Raw genomic sequence first — 16,624 nt, 5'->3', positions numbered from 1 at the left:
TCAGCATCTGGAGGATAACTGGGAGTAGGGTGGGCCTGGAGCAGTTGGCTAAAGGTGTCTGGAGCTAGAGATTGGGGAGTCATGCAAACATGGGTGGAGGATGTATGTGAAGATGGGCAAAATGCTGATCACTATTGAAATTCTGAGGATTGCCAGAGGTTCATTATATTATTCACTCTTCTTGGGTATATGTTTGAAAATTTCCATAATAGAACGTCAAATGAGCTAAAAGCCGTGTGGCTTTGTACCTGCAGGTGGTATGTGTGCCCTGCTGCTGGTGTGGAATGAGCTCAGAGACCTCTGAGTGTGTGGGTGCAGAAGTGAGTTCACCACCATGTGCGCGTATTGTGCAAACTGCAGCGTGCGTGCAGTTGGGGACAGCACCTGGGCAGGGCAGGGGAGAAGCTTCTGTTCTGCCCAGGCCCTCCAGTCTCATCCCAGCACCCCACAGAGTGAGTCCCCTCAGATCACAGCCTGTCCAGGCCTTTGGCGCTGTAGTATTTATGTAACCAAGTATGTGAGATAGGGCGGCTGTGTACCTTGAACTTGTGACAGGGTGTGTTGGTGTGTGAACACGAATGTTTGTATGTGGATGCCGGGCACTGAGTAAGGGTGTGGGGACCCCCCCTCCCCCGACTTGTGAGGCTGGGAGGGGCCCTGCTCCGGAGTTCGGTGGTGGTGGACTCCTCACTCTCCTTTGCACGATTCCCAGCAGCACTCCAGCGCCCTCTCCCCCCTACCCCCGAATCTGGCTGTATGGAGGGTGGGAGACACCTGTTGGGGGGCTGGAAGCGTCAGAGCCCACCGGGGCCTCTTCCGCTGCGCCCCCGCCCGCCCTGCCCCTCGCGGGTCCCGCCCCCGCGGCCGCAGCCGGCAGAGCAGCAAGTGAGCGCCCCGCGGCCAGAGGAGCGCGCGACTGCAGGAGCGCACGGCAGGGGCCCCGCACAGGGAACCGAGCTGAGACAGGGGCCGCCCGACAGGCGGGCTGAGCGGAGGGAGCGCCGTGGAGACGCCGGGGGCAGCGGGCCGCGCCAGGCTGGTGAGTGTGGCCGCGGGGAGCCAGAGAGCGGGCGTGGAGACGCTGCTGTCCCCGTCCCGGGCTCTACCCCCGGCATCCTCTGTTCCCTCTCCTCCTCGGTTCTAGTCCTCTGCGTCTCTGCCCCGTCTCTCCGTCTGTTTTCCCTGTCTCTCTCCCTCTCTATTTACTGTCTTGCCCGGTCTCTATTTCTAATCTCTTTCTTCTGTCTCTGTCTCCTGCTGCGTCGGTCTTTGCCTGTTCTCTCTCAACCCCGGCCTCAGTATTTGTCTCCCTCTGCCTCTGTCTGTCTTTCAGTCTCCCTGGACTGCTTGTCACTCAGGTCTTTGATATTTATCTCTTGCTCCTCTATCTCTCTTACCTTCCCGGTCTCTCTACCGGATATCTCTATCAATCTCATCTCTCCCCGTCTCTGTTTCTCCATTCTTGTCTCTGTCTGATATTTCTGTCACCCTCCACCTTGGTCCCTCTCAGTCTCTTGTCTCTCGCCATCTCTCATTTCTATCCCCATATCTCCCTGTCATTGTCTCTCTCCCTCTCTGTTGGATCTCTCTCTCCTCCATCTCTCTCTGTTTCTTGGTCCCTGTCACCCTCTTTGATCTGCTCAGTCTCTACCTGTCCTCGGTCAACGTCTGTTTCTGTCTCTTTGGGTCTGGTCTCTGTCTCTCCTGCTCTTTTTACCTCTCTGTCCACCTCTGAGAAAGCTGTCTTTCTGTCTTTTTCCTTATGGCCCCCCTGCACTTCCCTGAATCCATAACCACCTCCCCTTGTGTTGGGGGCTTTGGGGGAGCGGGTGCAACACGCATAATTCTCTCCTCCACAGGCAGCCCTTTCCTCAGGGCAGCGCCTGGTGCCAGCCGGCCCACCAGTGGGGGGACTGCGCCTGGAAGCTGTAATGGAGGCCCTGCAGAGACAGCAGGCAGCCCGACTGGCCCAGGGGGTGGGGCCTTTGGCCCCTCCACGCCCACCACCACCACCGCCGCGGCCTTCCTTTCCTGGATCCCGGACCCTGCAGGCCCCTGACGGGGGCTTGGGGGAGGTTGGAGCTGAGGAAGAGGGGGATGCCCAAGAGGATGAGGAAGGAGAGGAAGCTGGCACAGAAGAGGAGGCAGCCGAGGAGAGCCACCCAGGGACCGGGGGCACCAGCTCACCTTCCAGCCAGCCCCCTGGACCTCATCCCCATGAGTGGACCTATGAGGAGCAGTTCAAGCAGGTAGGACCCTCTCAGTGTCAGGCCCTCCCCCTTCCTACTCTCTGGGCAAAAGCAGAGCAAGGTGATCAGTAGCCCCCCACCCCCACCCCACTGCGCTCTGCAGGATGGAAAGACAGAGACATAGAGACCTGGAGAGAGACAGTGGGAAGACTGAAGGCTAGACGGGGACTGGGAGGGAGAGACAGACATACTGAGACATGGAAAGAAGTGCGTAGGCACACACCGTGAGGTGCAGGAGACGCCCAGAAACATGGAGGCTGACAGACTGGAGGCTCTTGGTGAAGCTGGAAGGGAAAGTGGGAGGGGTGCAGGAGCCTTCAAGGATTCTGAGGGAGGGGGATCTGGGGATTCCAGTGCCAGCACTACCATACCTTCTCACACATCAAGTCACAAGGTCATATTCCAGTGACCAGTGGGGGTGTCCTGGGCTGTCTACTTCTGTCTTGGAAGTGGAATGGAGGTTGCCGCTCCTTTGGCAAGCTGATACCCACCTCATCTCTTCCTTGTCACATTCTCCCCACCCATGTCCTCTCCCTGGCCTGAGTTCTATGGGTGACAGTTCCCAGCCTGTGATGGCCACTACAGCCGCAGTGTGACTAAAGGGCTCCTGTACAGCTGGGAATGATAAGACCTTACTCACAGGGCCTTAATTTGAGGTTCTTCATCCCTGCGGAACCCATCTGGATGTTATTCGAAGGCACTACTCTAGGCTGTCATTAAGAAGATGTTATGCAGGGCTGAGATTCTAGGTGTGCTATTCTGGTGGTGTTACTCGTAGGGTGTTGGTTTTGGGTATTTTCCAGAAGTGTTCATCTATGCTTAGACTCTGTGGTGTTAGTGTAAAACTGATAGTGTTACTCGGGGCTCTGTTACCGTGGAGATGTGACTCTAGCGACTGTTTCTCCTGGGTGTAATTCTGGGGATTATTACTTGGAGACTGTGTGTGTTTTTTGTGGGTATCCATTTAAGACGTAGGGCTCAGTTCTTGTGGGAGTGTAGATCTAAAGGTGCATCTTTGGGGTTTGTTACTCATGGGTGTTTTTTTGCTCTGAGAGTTCTTATTGGCAGGTGGAGTGTTACCTATGGGTGTTATGCAGGGACTGTCACTCTGGGTAAAAGACTCTGTTACTTTAGGGATTGTCCCTCCTGGGGGGTATTTGAGAGCTGATACTGGAAGTAGAGCTCCAGGTGACTGAGAATAGGTGGGATAACCCCTGGACCTTTCAAGTCCTGACCCTACAGATCCTGGGTGGTTCAGGGCCATTGCCTCTGTGGGGCAGCTTCTGTAGTGCAGGAAGCTGTTCCTGGAAGATATGTGGGCTGAGGGGCCCAAGGTTTCCATCCAGGAGCTTTTCTGAGCATCCACCTTGCCTGAGGGATGGGTTAGAGGCATCTCTGCCCCTCATCCCCACCCCTGGCACACAAACATGTGAACAGCAAGAAGCCCTTGCAGGTATGAATGAGGGAACGAGTGGCTCAGATATATCTTCGGTTTCCTCAATGTGGAACACAGCGCCAGCCTGACTTCCTCCCAGGGGCTCTGGAAGGCAGGCTAAGCCTCCGTAGCTTTCTCTCTTCCCCTACTTCCCAGATGGGTGGTTTGAGCTGCCCAGGGCACCACTGGCCAGTAGAGGGGTCTCTGTGTATCAGGAAAAAAAGTGCCCACACCTGCCCCCGGGGGAGAGAACCCAATGCTCTCTCAGGAAGTCTACATTTCAGAACTTACTTACCCCTTCAGCTGGGGATCCTTAATCTGGGGGTTGGAGTCCAAAGGGTCCCGGGGTGGGGTGGGGGCTGGGTAGCAGAGCTGGAAAATGACCTCAGTTTTTCCCCAGCTGTACGAGCTCGATGCAGACCCCAAGAGGAAAGAATTTCTGGATGACCTGTTTAGCTTCATGCAGAAGAGGGGTGAGTGGGTTGATGTAAGGGAAGGACCCCCACTTACCAGGCTTGAGGAAGGGAAACCCCAGGGTTTAGTCCTCAGTTTGGGTCCTCTTTGCAGAGGCCTGGGCTTGGCAGCATGTATCCTTTGGGCCCTCAACAGCGTCTTTAACCTCTGACCCTGCCCCCCTTCTCCACCCAGGGATTAATTAGTGGCCAGCCCACTGGCAGGTTAATGAGTGTGGGATCAATTGGGAGGGTGGGAGGGGGAACTGGCAGGAGGCTGGCCTGGGGTGGGGGGGGTTCCCAGAATTGGGGGAGTGGGATCGGAATGCCTTGGTCCTCTTCCAGCCTCGTCTCTCCTCAGTTTCCCCTTGCTTCAGGCAGGAAACACCCAAGGTGTTCTGCATCAGGAAGGACTGGAATTAGACTGAAGGGAGGACTTCTCAAGGGGTAGGCAGGGGCTGTGGAGGAGAAGGAATTCCTTTCCGGGAATCTCAGAGCCAGAAGTGAATGCAAGAAGGGTCCAGGAGGGGATCAGGCTGGGCGGCAGTCCATCACTTAGGCTTCTCCCCAGATTCATGGGTCGGAAGACTGACTCATTATCTCTCTCTACAAAGCTAATTAACTCACTCCACGAGTGCGGCCTGATAAGCTGCTAATTAACTGGCTTCACTGCCCCCCTCCCTTAGTGCAGCTGCTGGCCAAAGTCTCTCAGGCCCCCACCGCAGGCCCAGAACCCCTTTCGGGTCCCTTCCTAACCAGGAACCCTCCGTGGGGCTCCAGGTCCTTTGGCTCCCCAGAAAGGCCCGGTCATTCTGGTCCCAACGTCCCCTCCCTGCCCCTTCCTCCTGGTCTCCCCTCCACTGGGGGGTGGGGTAGGGTGGTCTCAGCAGATCCTAGCGCCCCCTTCCTCCCAGCTCTGCTTCCCTCAGGTCCCTGCCTTCCTCTGCTCCCTGTGCGGGGGGAGGGGATCCCGCGGGACCGATAATTTCCCCCCATTAATCAGGCCGCAGCTAATTGTTCGGGTCCAAATGCGGCAGCGGAAGGGGACGGGATCGGTAAGGAATTAACTGGGGCCCATCGCTCAGCGCAGACAGGCCCCTTTGTCAGGACTGGCCGGCGGGGGCGGCGGGGACTGCGGAGTCGGCGAGCCGAGGCGGGGGTTGCTTCTTCTCCCATCCACCATCCTCCCGCCTCTGGCAGCCACCCCGGGCCGCTGCTTAGGGGAGTCTGGCTCTTCAGCACAGTCAGGAAGTCCTTCCTATGGTCTACCCCAGAGGCTGGCAAACTAAAGCCTGCGGGCCAAATCTAACAGCCCATGAGAAAAGAATGTTTTTCACATTTTTAAATAGTGAAAAAAATTAAAAGACGAATAACATTTCTGGACGTGTGAAATGCGAATTTCAGAGTCTGTAAATAAAGTTTTATTGGAACAGAGCCGCGTTCATTCCTTTAAATATCCTCTATAGCTGCTTTCAGGCTGCAGTTGCAGAGTGGATTAGTTCTGACAGACTGTTTGGCCTGCAAAGCCTAAAACATTTACCATCTATCTGGCCCTTTACAGAAGAAGTTTGCCAACCCCTGGTCTAGCCTCCCACCCTTCCTACTACAATGGAGGCCTTGGGGGCTCTGTGGGCTCTGCCTGCAATCCCACCTCCCCATCCCTCCCTGTTCCCCGCCTTTCTTGACGGTCCCGCCCTGTACCTGGGGCTCACCCAGGCAGGTCCAGGCAGCCGACTCCTCGAGTCCCTGAGGATGCCCGCAGACAGGGTCTCCGTCTTAGTGTCCTGACTTTCTGCCAACCCCCCGACCAGGGACGCCAGTGAACCGTGTGCCCATCATGGCGAAGCAGGTGCTGGACCTGTACGCGCTGTTTCGCCTGGTGACGGCCAAGGGCGGTCTGGTGGAAGTCATCAACCGCAAGGTGTGGCGGGAGGTAACGCGCGGCCTCAGCTTGCCCACCACCATCACGTCGGCCGCCTTCACTCTACGCACCCAGTGAGGCCAAGCGCGCGCGCGCGAGCGGTGGGAGCAAGGCGCGGGAGCGGGGGTGGGGCGCGGGGCGCGGAGGGCCCCGGGGGTTCGTGTCCGGGGGTGGGGCTTGATCAGCTGGGCCCAGCCTCCCACCCCACCCCGTCCGCCCTTAGGTACATGAAGTATCTGTACCCGTACGAGTGCGAGACGCGGGCGCTCAGCTCCCCGGGGGAGCTCCAGGCCGCCATCGACAGCAACCGGCGGGAAGGCCGTCGTCAAGCTTACACCAACGCCCCACTCTTCGGCTTGGCGGGGCAGTCCCCTTGGGGCACTCTTGGCCCCGCCTCGGGTTCCGGGCCCGCCCCTCCCGCGCCCACGCCCGGCCCCCGCACTGCTCGGGGCTCCGCCTCCGGCCTGCCGGCGCACGCCTGCGCGCAGCTGAGCCCGAGCCCCATTAAGAAAGGTGTGAGGGGAGAGCGGCTGAACTTTGAGGGTCTCGGAGACCTAGGGGGAGGCTGAGATATAGGGAACATTAAAACGTGGAAACTCTGAGGTGTGGGAGCATCGAAGTATGGGGACAGTAAGGACTGACAGGGCACTGAGGTTTGGTGCATGCTTAGGTTTAGGGGTCCTGATGTTTGGGGTCAATGAAGCCTTGGGAGCTCTGGGTTATGGGTTACTGCGGTGTGGGCCTGAAGCTCAGGAAAAGGTACTTTATCCAGAGCAGCTTCATTCAACACCAGGGCTCCTATTTGCATGTGGTTTATGCCTCCTGTTTCTCCTGGCTTATTTAACAACCGAAAGCAAGGAAATCCCCCAAATTGTCTGGGACAAACCTAGTCAGATATATTGGCCTTCTGGGGCTCTCCAGCTTCAGAGCCTCTATTCGGAGACTGGAAGGGAGGGGAGATTGAACTTGGTGCTTGAGCTTGGATGACCTCCCTTGGTCCCAGGCCTGTGGGGAGAACCAGATGCAGAGACAGGGTTGGTTGGGTCAGGGGAGCTAAATGACCTGTTTTTTCAGAGGAGAGCAGAATTCCAACCCCTCGACTGGCACTGCCTGTGGGCCTAGCCTTTGGACCTGCACGTGAGAAGGTGGCACCAGAGGAGCCCCCAGAGAAGAGGGCTGTGCTGATGGGGCCCATGGACCCACCTCGACACGGCGCACCCCCCAGTTTCCTGCCCCGTGGCAAGGTTCCCTTGAGGGGTGAGGAGGGGCTTGTTGCTGAGAGGGCTTAGGGCCTGTACAATGAGGGAGGACAGACCCATCACCCCATAGGCATTGGAGGTGGGGCAGATAGATCCCTCAGTAGACAACTCTGTGATTACAGGTGTGGGGCGGAATTGGAATGGGGGCTCTCTATAGGGATGGAGGGGGGAGCTTGTAAGTCTGAAGTCTGATTCCCCAAAATGTGACTCCCCTGCCCCCTCCTGGACAGAAGAGCAGTTGGATGGGCCTCTCAATCTGGCAGGCAGTGGTATCAGCAGTATCAACATGGCCCTAGAGATCAACGGGGTGGTCTACACTGGTATGGGTACTGCAGGCTGTCTATACTGGCATGAGGTCAGGGGTATTTACACTGGCATGGGGATTTTAGACTTTTTCTACTAGCATGAGGTTCAGAGATATCCAAACTTGCATGGGTAACATGGGGTTCAGGGGATTGCTACACTGGCATGGATTAAAGGGGGTGTCTACATGGCATGGGATCCAAGGCATGACCTCTCTGGCATGAATACCATGGGATGTCTTGTCATGGGCCTATGTATCAGTGTAAATATTTCTTGTTTAGTTGTTGGAGGGTATCTGTATTGGCACAGGAGTCTCTAACTGACTCGAGGGGCTTTTCGTCATTGGTTATGGCAGGGCTCTGTGTGTGGTGTTCTAGCAATCAGGACACTGACTTTTTTTTTCCCTCTTCTGTTTCTTTGCCTCGCCTTTTTCTGCTTGTGTTTTCCCTCTACCATCTCCTCACCCCTTTGCCAGGCGTCCTCTTTGCCCGTTGCCAGCCCGTGCCAGCTTCCCAGGGCCCAGCCAACCCTGCACCCCCACCCCTGATGGGGCCCCCTTCCAGCGCCTCACCCTGAGAGCTCACACCTGAAATTGAGAGTCCCAACCCCATTGCTGAGGGGGGGAGGAGACACCCCTCCAACCCATTCTTCCAAGGTGCCCATTCTAGGACCTGGGAATGGCCACTCCCCCCCTCAACCATGCCATGTGGACTTGAAGCCAAAGAGATTTCTCTGATGTTACATCTACCTCATTGCAAAAGGAGGGCATCTCCTCCCTGGCCAACTCCAGCAGCATCTACCAAAGAGTTCTTCCCCCGGTAACCCCCATCATCTCCTCATGTGCTCCCTTGTGTCAATATCATCTCTAGGACTCCACCTCTTCAAGTCAGACCTGCTTCTCTTCAGGAGCCAGGTGAAGGGTTGAGTTGGGGTGTTGTGAAGATGTCCCTCAGGTCACATCTGCATAATAAAGCTGCGGTCCCTCCCTCTCCAGTGCCTCCTTTCCTTCTTGTTTGGGCCTGTGGGTCGGGGAGGAATTATGTGGTATGCACAGGCTGTGTTGGGCCAGGGGTTCTCAGAGAAGACAGAATAGCAAAGGCCATGAGTAGGAGAGCTCAGTCTCATGAATCAGACTGCCTGAGTTCAAATCCCGATTCTGCCACTACAATGTTGAGTGTCCTTGGCACGACACGTAATCGCTTGAACCTTAGAAGACTCCAACTTGAACCTTAGGAAGACTCACGGGGCTTCCTACTATTCTATGGGAATGGACCAATCTTAGAATAATGGGTATATTTATATATGCAACCTCGGAGAATGGGGTAGGGAAACCTCTTTGGTACCCTGGAATTTGGTACCCTGGAATAAAGGCAAAGTTTGTTTTGACGAGCAGGGGCTGGACGTTAAGGTAGAGCCTGACGGGTAGCCGTCGCCTAGGTTACAAGACAGCTTTTGACAACTTTCGTCGGCCCTGCCTGCCGCTTCCGGCATCGAAGGGCTGAATCGTGGCATCACTTCCTGTATGCAGGGGAGCCCATCCACTCGGATTGGCCCGCCTTCTCTATTTGGACGGACGTCCCGCCCTCTGGCTGTTCCTGGCTGAGGCGGAGCGGCGGGAGCTATGGCGGCTGTGACAGATGTGCAGCGGCTACAGGCCCGTGTGGAGGAGCTGGAGCGCTGGGTGTACGGGCCGGGCGGGTCTCGCGGCTCGCGGAAGGTGAGCTATCTGGGGTCCAATGGTCCCTCTCTGGGGCAAAGCAACAGCCGTCTACTGGCCTGGTCCTCGAGATGGATGCTACCGCTCCAGAGTCCCGTTGCCCGCAGCCCGACCTTTGAAATAACAAAGGTTCGAGACCTCCTGGAGCATATCGGGCCCTCGGAGGCCATTCCCACGGAGGGCACTGTGAGTCTGAGGTGGGCTCACTGTGGAGACTACGCCTTTGCCCTCGCGGGGTAGTTGGGGAGACCTGACACATTCGAGAAACTGACTAATCAGAGTTTCAGTAAGAGCTGAAGCCCGGAAGGGCCGTTGTGGAGCCCTGCGTAATTGCTAAGTGAATTGTGTAAAGAGAGGTCCATAGGACCCCAAAAGAGGCAGACCGGAGGTGGATAAAGAAGGCTTCAGGGGGTTAGAGGTGTGATCTGGGAGGGCCGGGATTAGGAGGGGAAGGGATTGGGTACTGAGTGTTCAGATACGGACTGGCACTCCTTCCCACCAGTGACTGAATTTTGACAACTGTGCAGCTCAGTTTCCCTTCCATCCCCTTTTTAACTATGGAAAGACTTTTCACTGAAGGTGGAGTGTCAGGCACACCCTGGAGTTGAGTGCCTCAGAGGTAATGATGTCTGTTTGTACACTTCTTGTGGAATTAGTTGTCACTAACAGATTGTGTCCCATGTGAGAACTGACTTCTCAGAACATTCTCTCCCTTTCACATCTATGACGCAAATCCTCCTGATTTTCCTCCTACGTCTCTGGCTGCTTCTACGCAGTCTTATTTGCCTCCCCATATATCTGACCCTTGAATATTGTCATTCCTTACCCTCTAACCTAAAACCTGTGTGATATCATACACTTCCGTAGCCTCTCCCTCTATTCAACCCTTTAATATTGGAATTCCTCATCCTCTACCCTTAAAGCCTAGGTAGGTTCATCCAAGAGGAGGAATCAGGGAATAGATAGTATATGCTAGTGCCCCATAAACTCTAAGGTAGTTCATCACCTCCCCAGTCACACTTGAAACTCCCCAAGGAGTACATGATTATCTCCCCCTTCACACTGAGGATTCCCGGAAGGTAGGGTTGAATCTCTTTTAATACTAGAGAAGGGGACGATAGCTGGGACCAGGAGGTTTGGGAGTCTGAGGGAATGAGGGTTCCTTATGTCTTCCAAGACTTGAGCCAAGTGGTAAATCATGGAATTAACTTCCACTCCCCCAATAGGTGGCCGATGGCCTGGTCAAGGTGCAGGTGGCTTTGGGGAACATCGCCAGCAAGAGGGAGAGGGTGAAGATTCTGTACAAAAAGAGTAAGTGCTTCCATGAGGTGTCTGCCTGTTCTCCTTCCCAAGCCTGTGCTTCCTGGTTCCCTGCCCAGGCTCTTCAGCCTAGTAGGTCACTAGAGTTGCCCTTTGGGGATAGCAGGTGAAGACATTGCCCTGATGAAATGGTGAATTGGGGTGTGCTTTCTACTTTGTGGTGAAACCCCAAGCCCATGGCAATGTCCTAAGTTATGGGATAAGAGCTCTGCCTGAAAGGTCCCCTGGGGGAAGGAGGGACGAGGGGTATGCAATTTCCACAGGCAAGGTTCAGAGGCAGGAAAGAAATCAGGCACTGAGAGCCCCAGTCTTGGCTCAACCAGCCCTTTTTGATTATGTCAGAGCTAGCAACCTGTTGAGGAACTAGAAATCAGATAAAGCTCTGGCATGTCTTGGTGGCACTGAGGGGCAAGGTGCCTTCCAGCCTTGAGGATAGATCAGTGGGAATGCTGAGGGCCCCAGGGTTTTAAAGTTTGAGGCTGGCCAGCAGGTGATCAGAGGGTAGAGACAGGGAAGTGGGGATAAGGGCCCTGGTGGAGGCCTGCTGGACGCTGAGGGTGTCAGCTCCTCACTCAAGGGTCTCCCCAAGGCTGACACCTCCCCTAATATCCCTCACAAGACAGATCCCCACTCCCCAACCTTATTCCATTTTCCATCTTGCTACTTTTCTAGTTGAAGACCTGATCAAATACCTGGATCCTGAGTACATTGACCGCATTGCCATACCTGATGCCTCTAAGCTGCAGTTCATCTTAGCAGGTAGTGCTGGACAGTATGTGCATATGCATCTGGGGATGTGGATTGTGGGGGAAGTCGGGCACAGAGATAGCTTCCCTGCCCGCCCTCTCCTGGATACAGCCCTGGAAGCTGCTTTCTGGAATCTGGCCTGGTTCTGGACTGAGGCTGGAGGTGGTCCTGTGGTCCTCTAGTAGGCACTGGGTACAGTATACTTCAGAGCCAGCTGCAGACCATGGTGCCTGCCACAGTGGAAGCTACTCCGGTATTCTATCTATGGCCTGCCTCTAGGATTTTCCTTCGGAACCTTCCTTACTTCTGCTCAGTAGACATAGGAGCTTCTAAGAAAGGGTAGGGGCAGAGAGCATTGCATTTGGGAGAGGCGAGGTTATAGGCATGAGTTTCAACATCTTTCTTTCATGTGAGAAAGCGCTGGGATTTCAGAATTCTAGGCAGGAACTATTGTCTTAGCAATGTCTGCTTATCAGTTAGTTAGCCACTCCACGAGGTATGGTTTGCCAAGTACCTGTGTTTATTCATGCATTCAAAAGTGATCATCTACTGTGATCCAGACTATCCTAGGTGTGAGGTATACAATGGCGAACCAGAACATACCTGAGCCACTGCTGTGGCTTAGACACCAAGTTCAGGAGGTCTTCTCCTGCTCCGATTATTATTTTCTTTAATTAATTAATTAATTTATTTTTGGCTGCGTTGGGTTTTCATTGCTGCGCGTGCACTTTCTCTAGTTGCGGTGGCTTCTCTTGTTGCGGAGCATTGGCTCTAGGCGCACGGGCTTCAATAGTTGTGGCACGCAGGCTCAGTAGTTGTGGCACACGGGCTTAGTTGCTTTGCGGCATGGTCTCCCAGACCAGGGCTCGAACCCGTGTCCCCTGAGTTGGCAAGCGGATCCTTAACCACTGCGCTACCAGGGAGGTCCCTCCTGCACTGATTCTTAAGTCCAGCCTCTCCATGCCTCCCTGTCGCCACTGCCTCAGTATTCATCCCCTTGTACATGAATAGTTGCAGTCTCCTAAGTCCTCTTCTTGACCCTAGTCTTCCCCTTCTTGCATGTGGTTCAGTATCATCTTCCCAAAGCACATTTCCAACATGCCATTTTGTTTAGTTTGGAACCTCAGTGTGTGTGTGTCTCTCTCCCTATTAGGATAAATTCCTAATTCCTTAGCATGCCATTCCAAGCCTTCTATAGACTTCCAGATCTACCCTCCCATCTAGCTGTTTCCTGTGCTCTCCTTGCTCCAGTTCATCCAAATGAATTCTTTTTCCTCGACTAATTGACAAGCATTCTTGCCTCCAAATGTTTGACATAACAGTCCTCCCTTCTTGAATGCCCTTCCCACTCTGCAGCCACTGAAACCCCCTGTGCACAGGGTCATTCCAGTCCTGCTTTCCTCACTGGACTGTCCTGTTAGTGTCCCAGCTCTCCAGGAACTTGTAATTGTCTGTGCCTCTCAGATCCACTGAGCAGAACCTGCCTGGTAGTTTTCCACGTCTTCTCTTTCAGACCTTCCCAGGAGCCCTTGCATGTGGGTACCCAAGTCTGAAGTACTTTGTTTCCTGTGGCCTAGGAGGGGCTCTGAGTTTGTTGATAGGAAGCTAGAGGAAGGGGCCTCAGAGTTAAAACTTGGAGAAAGGTAGGATTTGGAGGAACTTAGAGGCTCCTTGGGCTCAAGATAGGTCAGACCAGAGGCATCCAAGAGAGGTGGAGGCAGATTGGGGGAATGTGCACATAGCGAAGGGGGCAGTGGGCAGACTAGCTGCCCCAAGCTCCAGGCTCAGCCATCTCATCGGCCCCTTGCATGGGAGTGGCTGTGCCCAGGCTCACCTCACTGCCACTGCTTTTTCTGTTTATGCCTCAGAGGAGCAGTTTATCCTCTCCCAGGTTGCGCTTCTGGAGCAGGTGGAGGCTTTGGTGCCCATGCTGGACAGCACTCATATCAAAGGTACCTCTCTGGGGCTGCAGCTCCACTACTCTACTTGGGGAGGTGGGTGGATGGGCAGGACTTTCCTGGGCTCAGGCTAGCTCTGCTCCTTGTCTTTATCTCACCCTGGGGGTACCAGACACCTGCACTGGGATTAAAATTTCCAGGGCAGAGAGCTCAGCTTCAGAATGTCAGGCAGTTTGGCACCAAGGACACTCATGTAAGGCCAGCGACCTCCAACTCTGGGATTCCTTCTGTCTTCTACCCCACCCCTCAGCATCTGTCCTTCAGGGTGCTGCAGAGCCCAGATTTTACTGTAAGAGTTCCTGCCAGGTGTGTCAATGTGTGTGAATTCTTCCTGCCGCACTGCCTAGTGCAGTCCCTAGGCCTGGGTTTTGACAAGCAGACAGTGACTTTAATTGAATCCAGATAGCCATCTTGTCTGTCTCTAGAGGTATTTTTCCCAGCTCCCGCTCCCTACCCCTGATCAGCTTTCTGCTGAGCATCTGACACCCTTAAGCTGTGGGCCCAGCATGGTGGCTGAGGCTCTGGGTGTTGGATTCCAGGTGGCCAGCTTAGGGACCTGGCACTCATCCTCAGTCCACCTGCAGGCTCCCTGTTCCCTAGGCCCGGCAGACCTGGTCCCGCTGGGCTGAGAGCAAAGGAACAGATCCCATGATAATCAAAGCTTCCTTTACTTGGCCCTGCTCACAGCCCTGGGGTGGGTATATGGGGCAACTCTGGGAACCCCAGGGTTTTGTCTTCTTCTAGGGGCCTGCATCTTCCCCTCCCCTTTGGGTCCTAGAGTAAGACTGAGGTGGGCAGGGAGTCCCACCACCACGTCCAGAAGCAGTGGTCGATGAAGCTGGCGTTTGTTTAGCCTCTCCACTCAATACTCTAATCCTACCGAAGACCTAATAGACTATTGAGCAGTCCCGGGGGAAGGCACAGGCATCACTAGGCAGTGTGCCTTGTGTTTTACAGCCGTTCCTGAGCATGCCGCCCACCTGCAGCGCTTGGCCCAGATCCACATCCAGCAGCAGGTATGGGAGGGGAGAGGCCTGGAGGGGAAAGTAGAGGTGGTGAGGCTCCTAGTCCCCACCCCTGCCTCCTGGGGAAGCAGCCTCAGGCCTCCCTGATGTCAGCTTCAGGGGGAATTTAGGGTTTATCCTTTGTCTTCCATCTGCCTTCCAGAAGGGAAGGGATTTGCCTACGGTCACATCCAGGTCTCCTGCCTCCCAGAGTAGGGCTACCCGGAGGTATCAGATTGATGTTGGGAGCTACCCATGAATTCCTGGGGATGATGTGTCCTTAACTGTGGTAGAAGAGCTGTTTTTTCACTATTCCCAGGCCCTAATGTAAAGGTCAAGGAGGGTTCAGAAATAGGGGACAGGGAGAAGGAGGCATATTCTAGCAGGAGTATTTGCTTATATGTGTGGTTCACCGCCCCCCCCCCCCCTTCTGTCAGCCTTAGGACTGCAGTTAGGCTACCCACACTGGAGCCTGAAAGTGCCTCTTTAGAAATTTGCTCCTTTTGGCACTGGGGTTAAACATTATCTTTTCTAGGCTCTATGGGGAGCTAGGGTCCCTGATGAGGTGGGCAGTGGGAAGCGGGGCTTTGTCCAACTCCTTTCTCTGCCACACCTTGGCTCCACAGGACCAGTGTGTGGAGATCACTGAGGAGTCCAAGGCTCTCCTAGAGGAATACAACAAGACTGTATCCTTTCTGCTCAGCCAGGCCCCTGAGGAGTGCTGTCCGGAGCCCTGTCCTTTTATTCCATTTCTCGCTCTGTTTCTCATCCCATCCCAACCAGCCTGCCTATCCCCCTGCTCCCCGACACTTTAGGCAGATGCAAACCTCTCCACTCCCTCTCTCAGATGCCCATTCTCACCTTGACCTGCGACCAGACAATGCTTCTCTCCAAGCAGTTCGTGCAGTGGGATGAGCTACTTTGCCAGTTAGAGGCTGCCAAGCAAGTGAAGCCAGCAGAGGAGTGATGGCTGCTTCCCATCCTAGGGTGGGCCAGGGCAGCCAGGCTCCAGGCCCTATGCCAACCTGCCCTTGTAACAGGACAGAGCAGAGGCAGCTCTGTATTTATTGGATTCACAGCCTACCAGTCTGCACTCAGGTGGGGCTCTGGGGTCAGAGGTCTGGCTACTTGAGATTTGCTATTTGCACCCCCTCCCCCCTCATCAGTGTCCTGTTCCAAAGACAATAAACTGTACAGATCACTGGAGGTGTGTGTTAGCTTCCCGATGTTGTATGGGTATGGTGGTGGGGATGAGGTTGATAGGCCAGAGTTGTTGGCCTTCCTCCTAGTTGGACTGAGAGCTATACTCGTCCTAGTCTGGCTTTCCGGGAGAGGTAAAGCTCTCAGGATGAATGCTCTCATTTGCTTGATGTGAGTGGAACATTCCTTTATGTATCCATTTATCCCGCATTTACCAAGTACACTCTAAATGTCAGATGCCATACCAGGTGGGGAGGACACAGGTAGGGTCCACCTGATTCCTACCCTGTACAGGCTAGCTGAGGAGACAGTCAAGGAAAAGGGGAGGGACAGGTGGCACCAGGGTTCTTTGGGGGCACAGAAGAAAAAGGAATGTGGGACGCAGCCCTGGAGGGTGACATGCAGGGTTTTGAGAGCCAAGGGAGCAGCATGTGCAATGCAGAGGGGAGCCTTTAAGTTTCTCTCTTGGGAGCCTACTTGGTGCTATTAGCCGAGAAGGGGAGACTAAAAGAGGTTTGGATGCAGGGGGCTTTTAGGGGGTGGGCCGTGGGGAGCGGTGGTACGGTTGGAAAGGAGAGCATGTTAAAGAGCAGAGAAACTGATGGTCCCTCACTCCACCGAGTGTTTGCTGCCCCCTTGTGGTCTCAGGGACTGCTGTGGCTCCAGGCCCCTTTCCATCTGGCCTGCCCACCAGCCCACCAGCCCACCAGCAGGGTCTCACTGGCATCTCAAATTCAGCACGTCTGAAACTGGGAGTCATCCTAGACTCTTCCCTCCTTCTTCGTCCGAACAGTCGTCAAATCTACCTCCTGGTATCTTCCAACTTAATCTACTTTTCCCCATTCCCACTGCTGTTTCTCTGGTTCATTCTTTCAATAAATGATTTATAACAAATATTTGAGCGCTTATTATACGCGGAGCAACGTACGAATCTCCATGGACATGCCCCCGGGATTTTGCGGGCTGGAGTCACCAGCGGTTGCGGCCCGCCCCCGCCTGTGCTGCAGCCACAGTGCGCTGTGCACACGAACTGGTTTGACTTGCGCCTGATGAAAAAGC

The 16,624-nt window shown here is 54.8% G+C and overlaps 2 protein-coding genes across 4 annotated transcripts; both read left to right on the top strand.

The window, feature by feature from the left end:
• Positions 1-1,231: 1,231 nt before the first annotated feature.
• On the top strand, positions 1,232-8,608 carry ARID3C (AT-rich interaction domain 3C). The gene is made up of 7 exons (XM_067744660.1): positions 1,232-2,249; positions 4,085-4,157; positions 5,948-6,131; positions 6,281-6,570; positions 7,132-7,314; positions 7,547-7,636; positions 8,095-8,608. The coding sequence occupies exons 1-7, from the start codon at positions 1,932-1,934 to the stop codon at positions 8,193-8,195; spliced, it is 1,239 nt and encodes a 412-aa protein (XP_067600761.1). The 5' UTR covers positions 1,232-1,931; the 3' UTR covers positions 8,196-8,608.
• Positions 8,609-9,177: 569 nt separating this feature from the next.
• On the top strand, positions 9,178-15,571 carry DCTN3 (dynactin subunit 3). 3 transcript variants are annotated; one of them, XM_067744654.1, is made up of 7 exons: positions 9,178-9,336; positions 10,563-10,647; positions 11,329-11,415; positions 13,272-13,355; positions 14,319-14,377; positions 14,992-15,051; positions 15,243-15,571. In XM_067744654.1, the coding sequence occupies exons 1-7, from the start codon at positions 9,241-9,243 to the stop codon at positions 15,330-15,332; spliced, it is 561 nt and encodes a 186-aa protein (XP_067600755.1). In that variant the 5' UTR covers positions 9,178-9,240; the 3' UTR covers positions 15,333-15,571. The 3 variants fall into 3 exon arrangements, with proteins under 3 accessions (XP_067600755.1, XP_067600756.1, XP_067600754.1); XM_067744655.1 differs by lacking the exon at positions 14,992-15,051 and having other exon boundaries at positions 15,213-15,571; XM_067744653.1 differs by lacking the exon at positions 15,243-15,571 and having other exon boundaries at positions 14,992-15,206.
• The last annotated feature ends 1,053 nt before the right edge of the window (positions 15,572-16,624 follow it).

This window comes from Pseudorca crassidens, chromosome 7 (genome assembly GCF_039906515.1).
Source record: "Pseudorca crassidens isolate mPseCra1 chromosome 7, mPseCra1.hap1, whole genome shotgun sequence".
Lineage (NCBI taxonomy): Eukaryota > Metazoa > Chordata > Mammalia > Artiodactyla > Delphinidae > Pseudorca > Pseudorca crassidens.
This window is presented reverse-complemented; position numbering and strand designations above follow the sequence as displayed.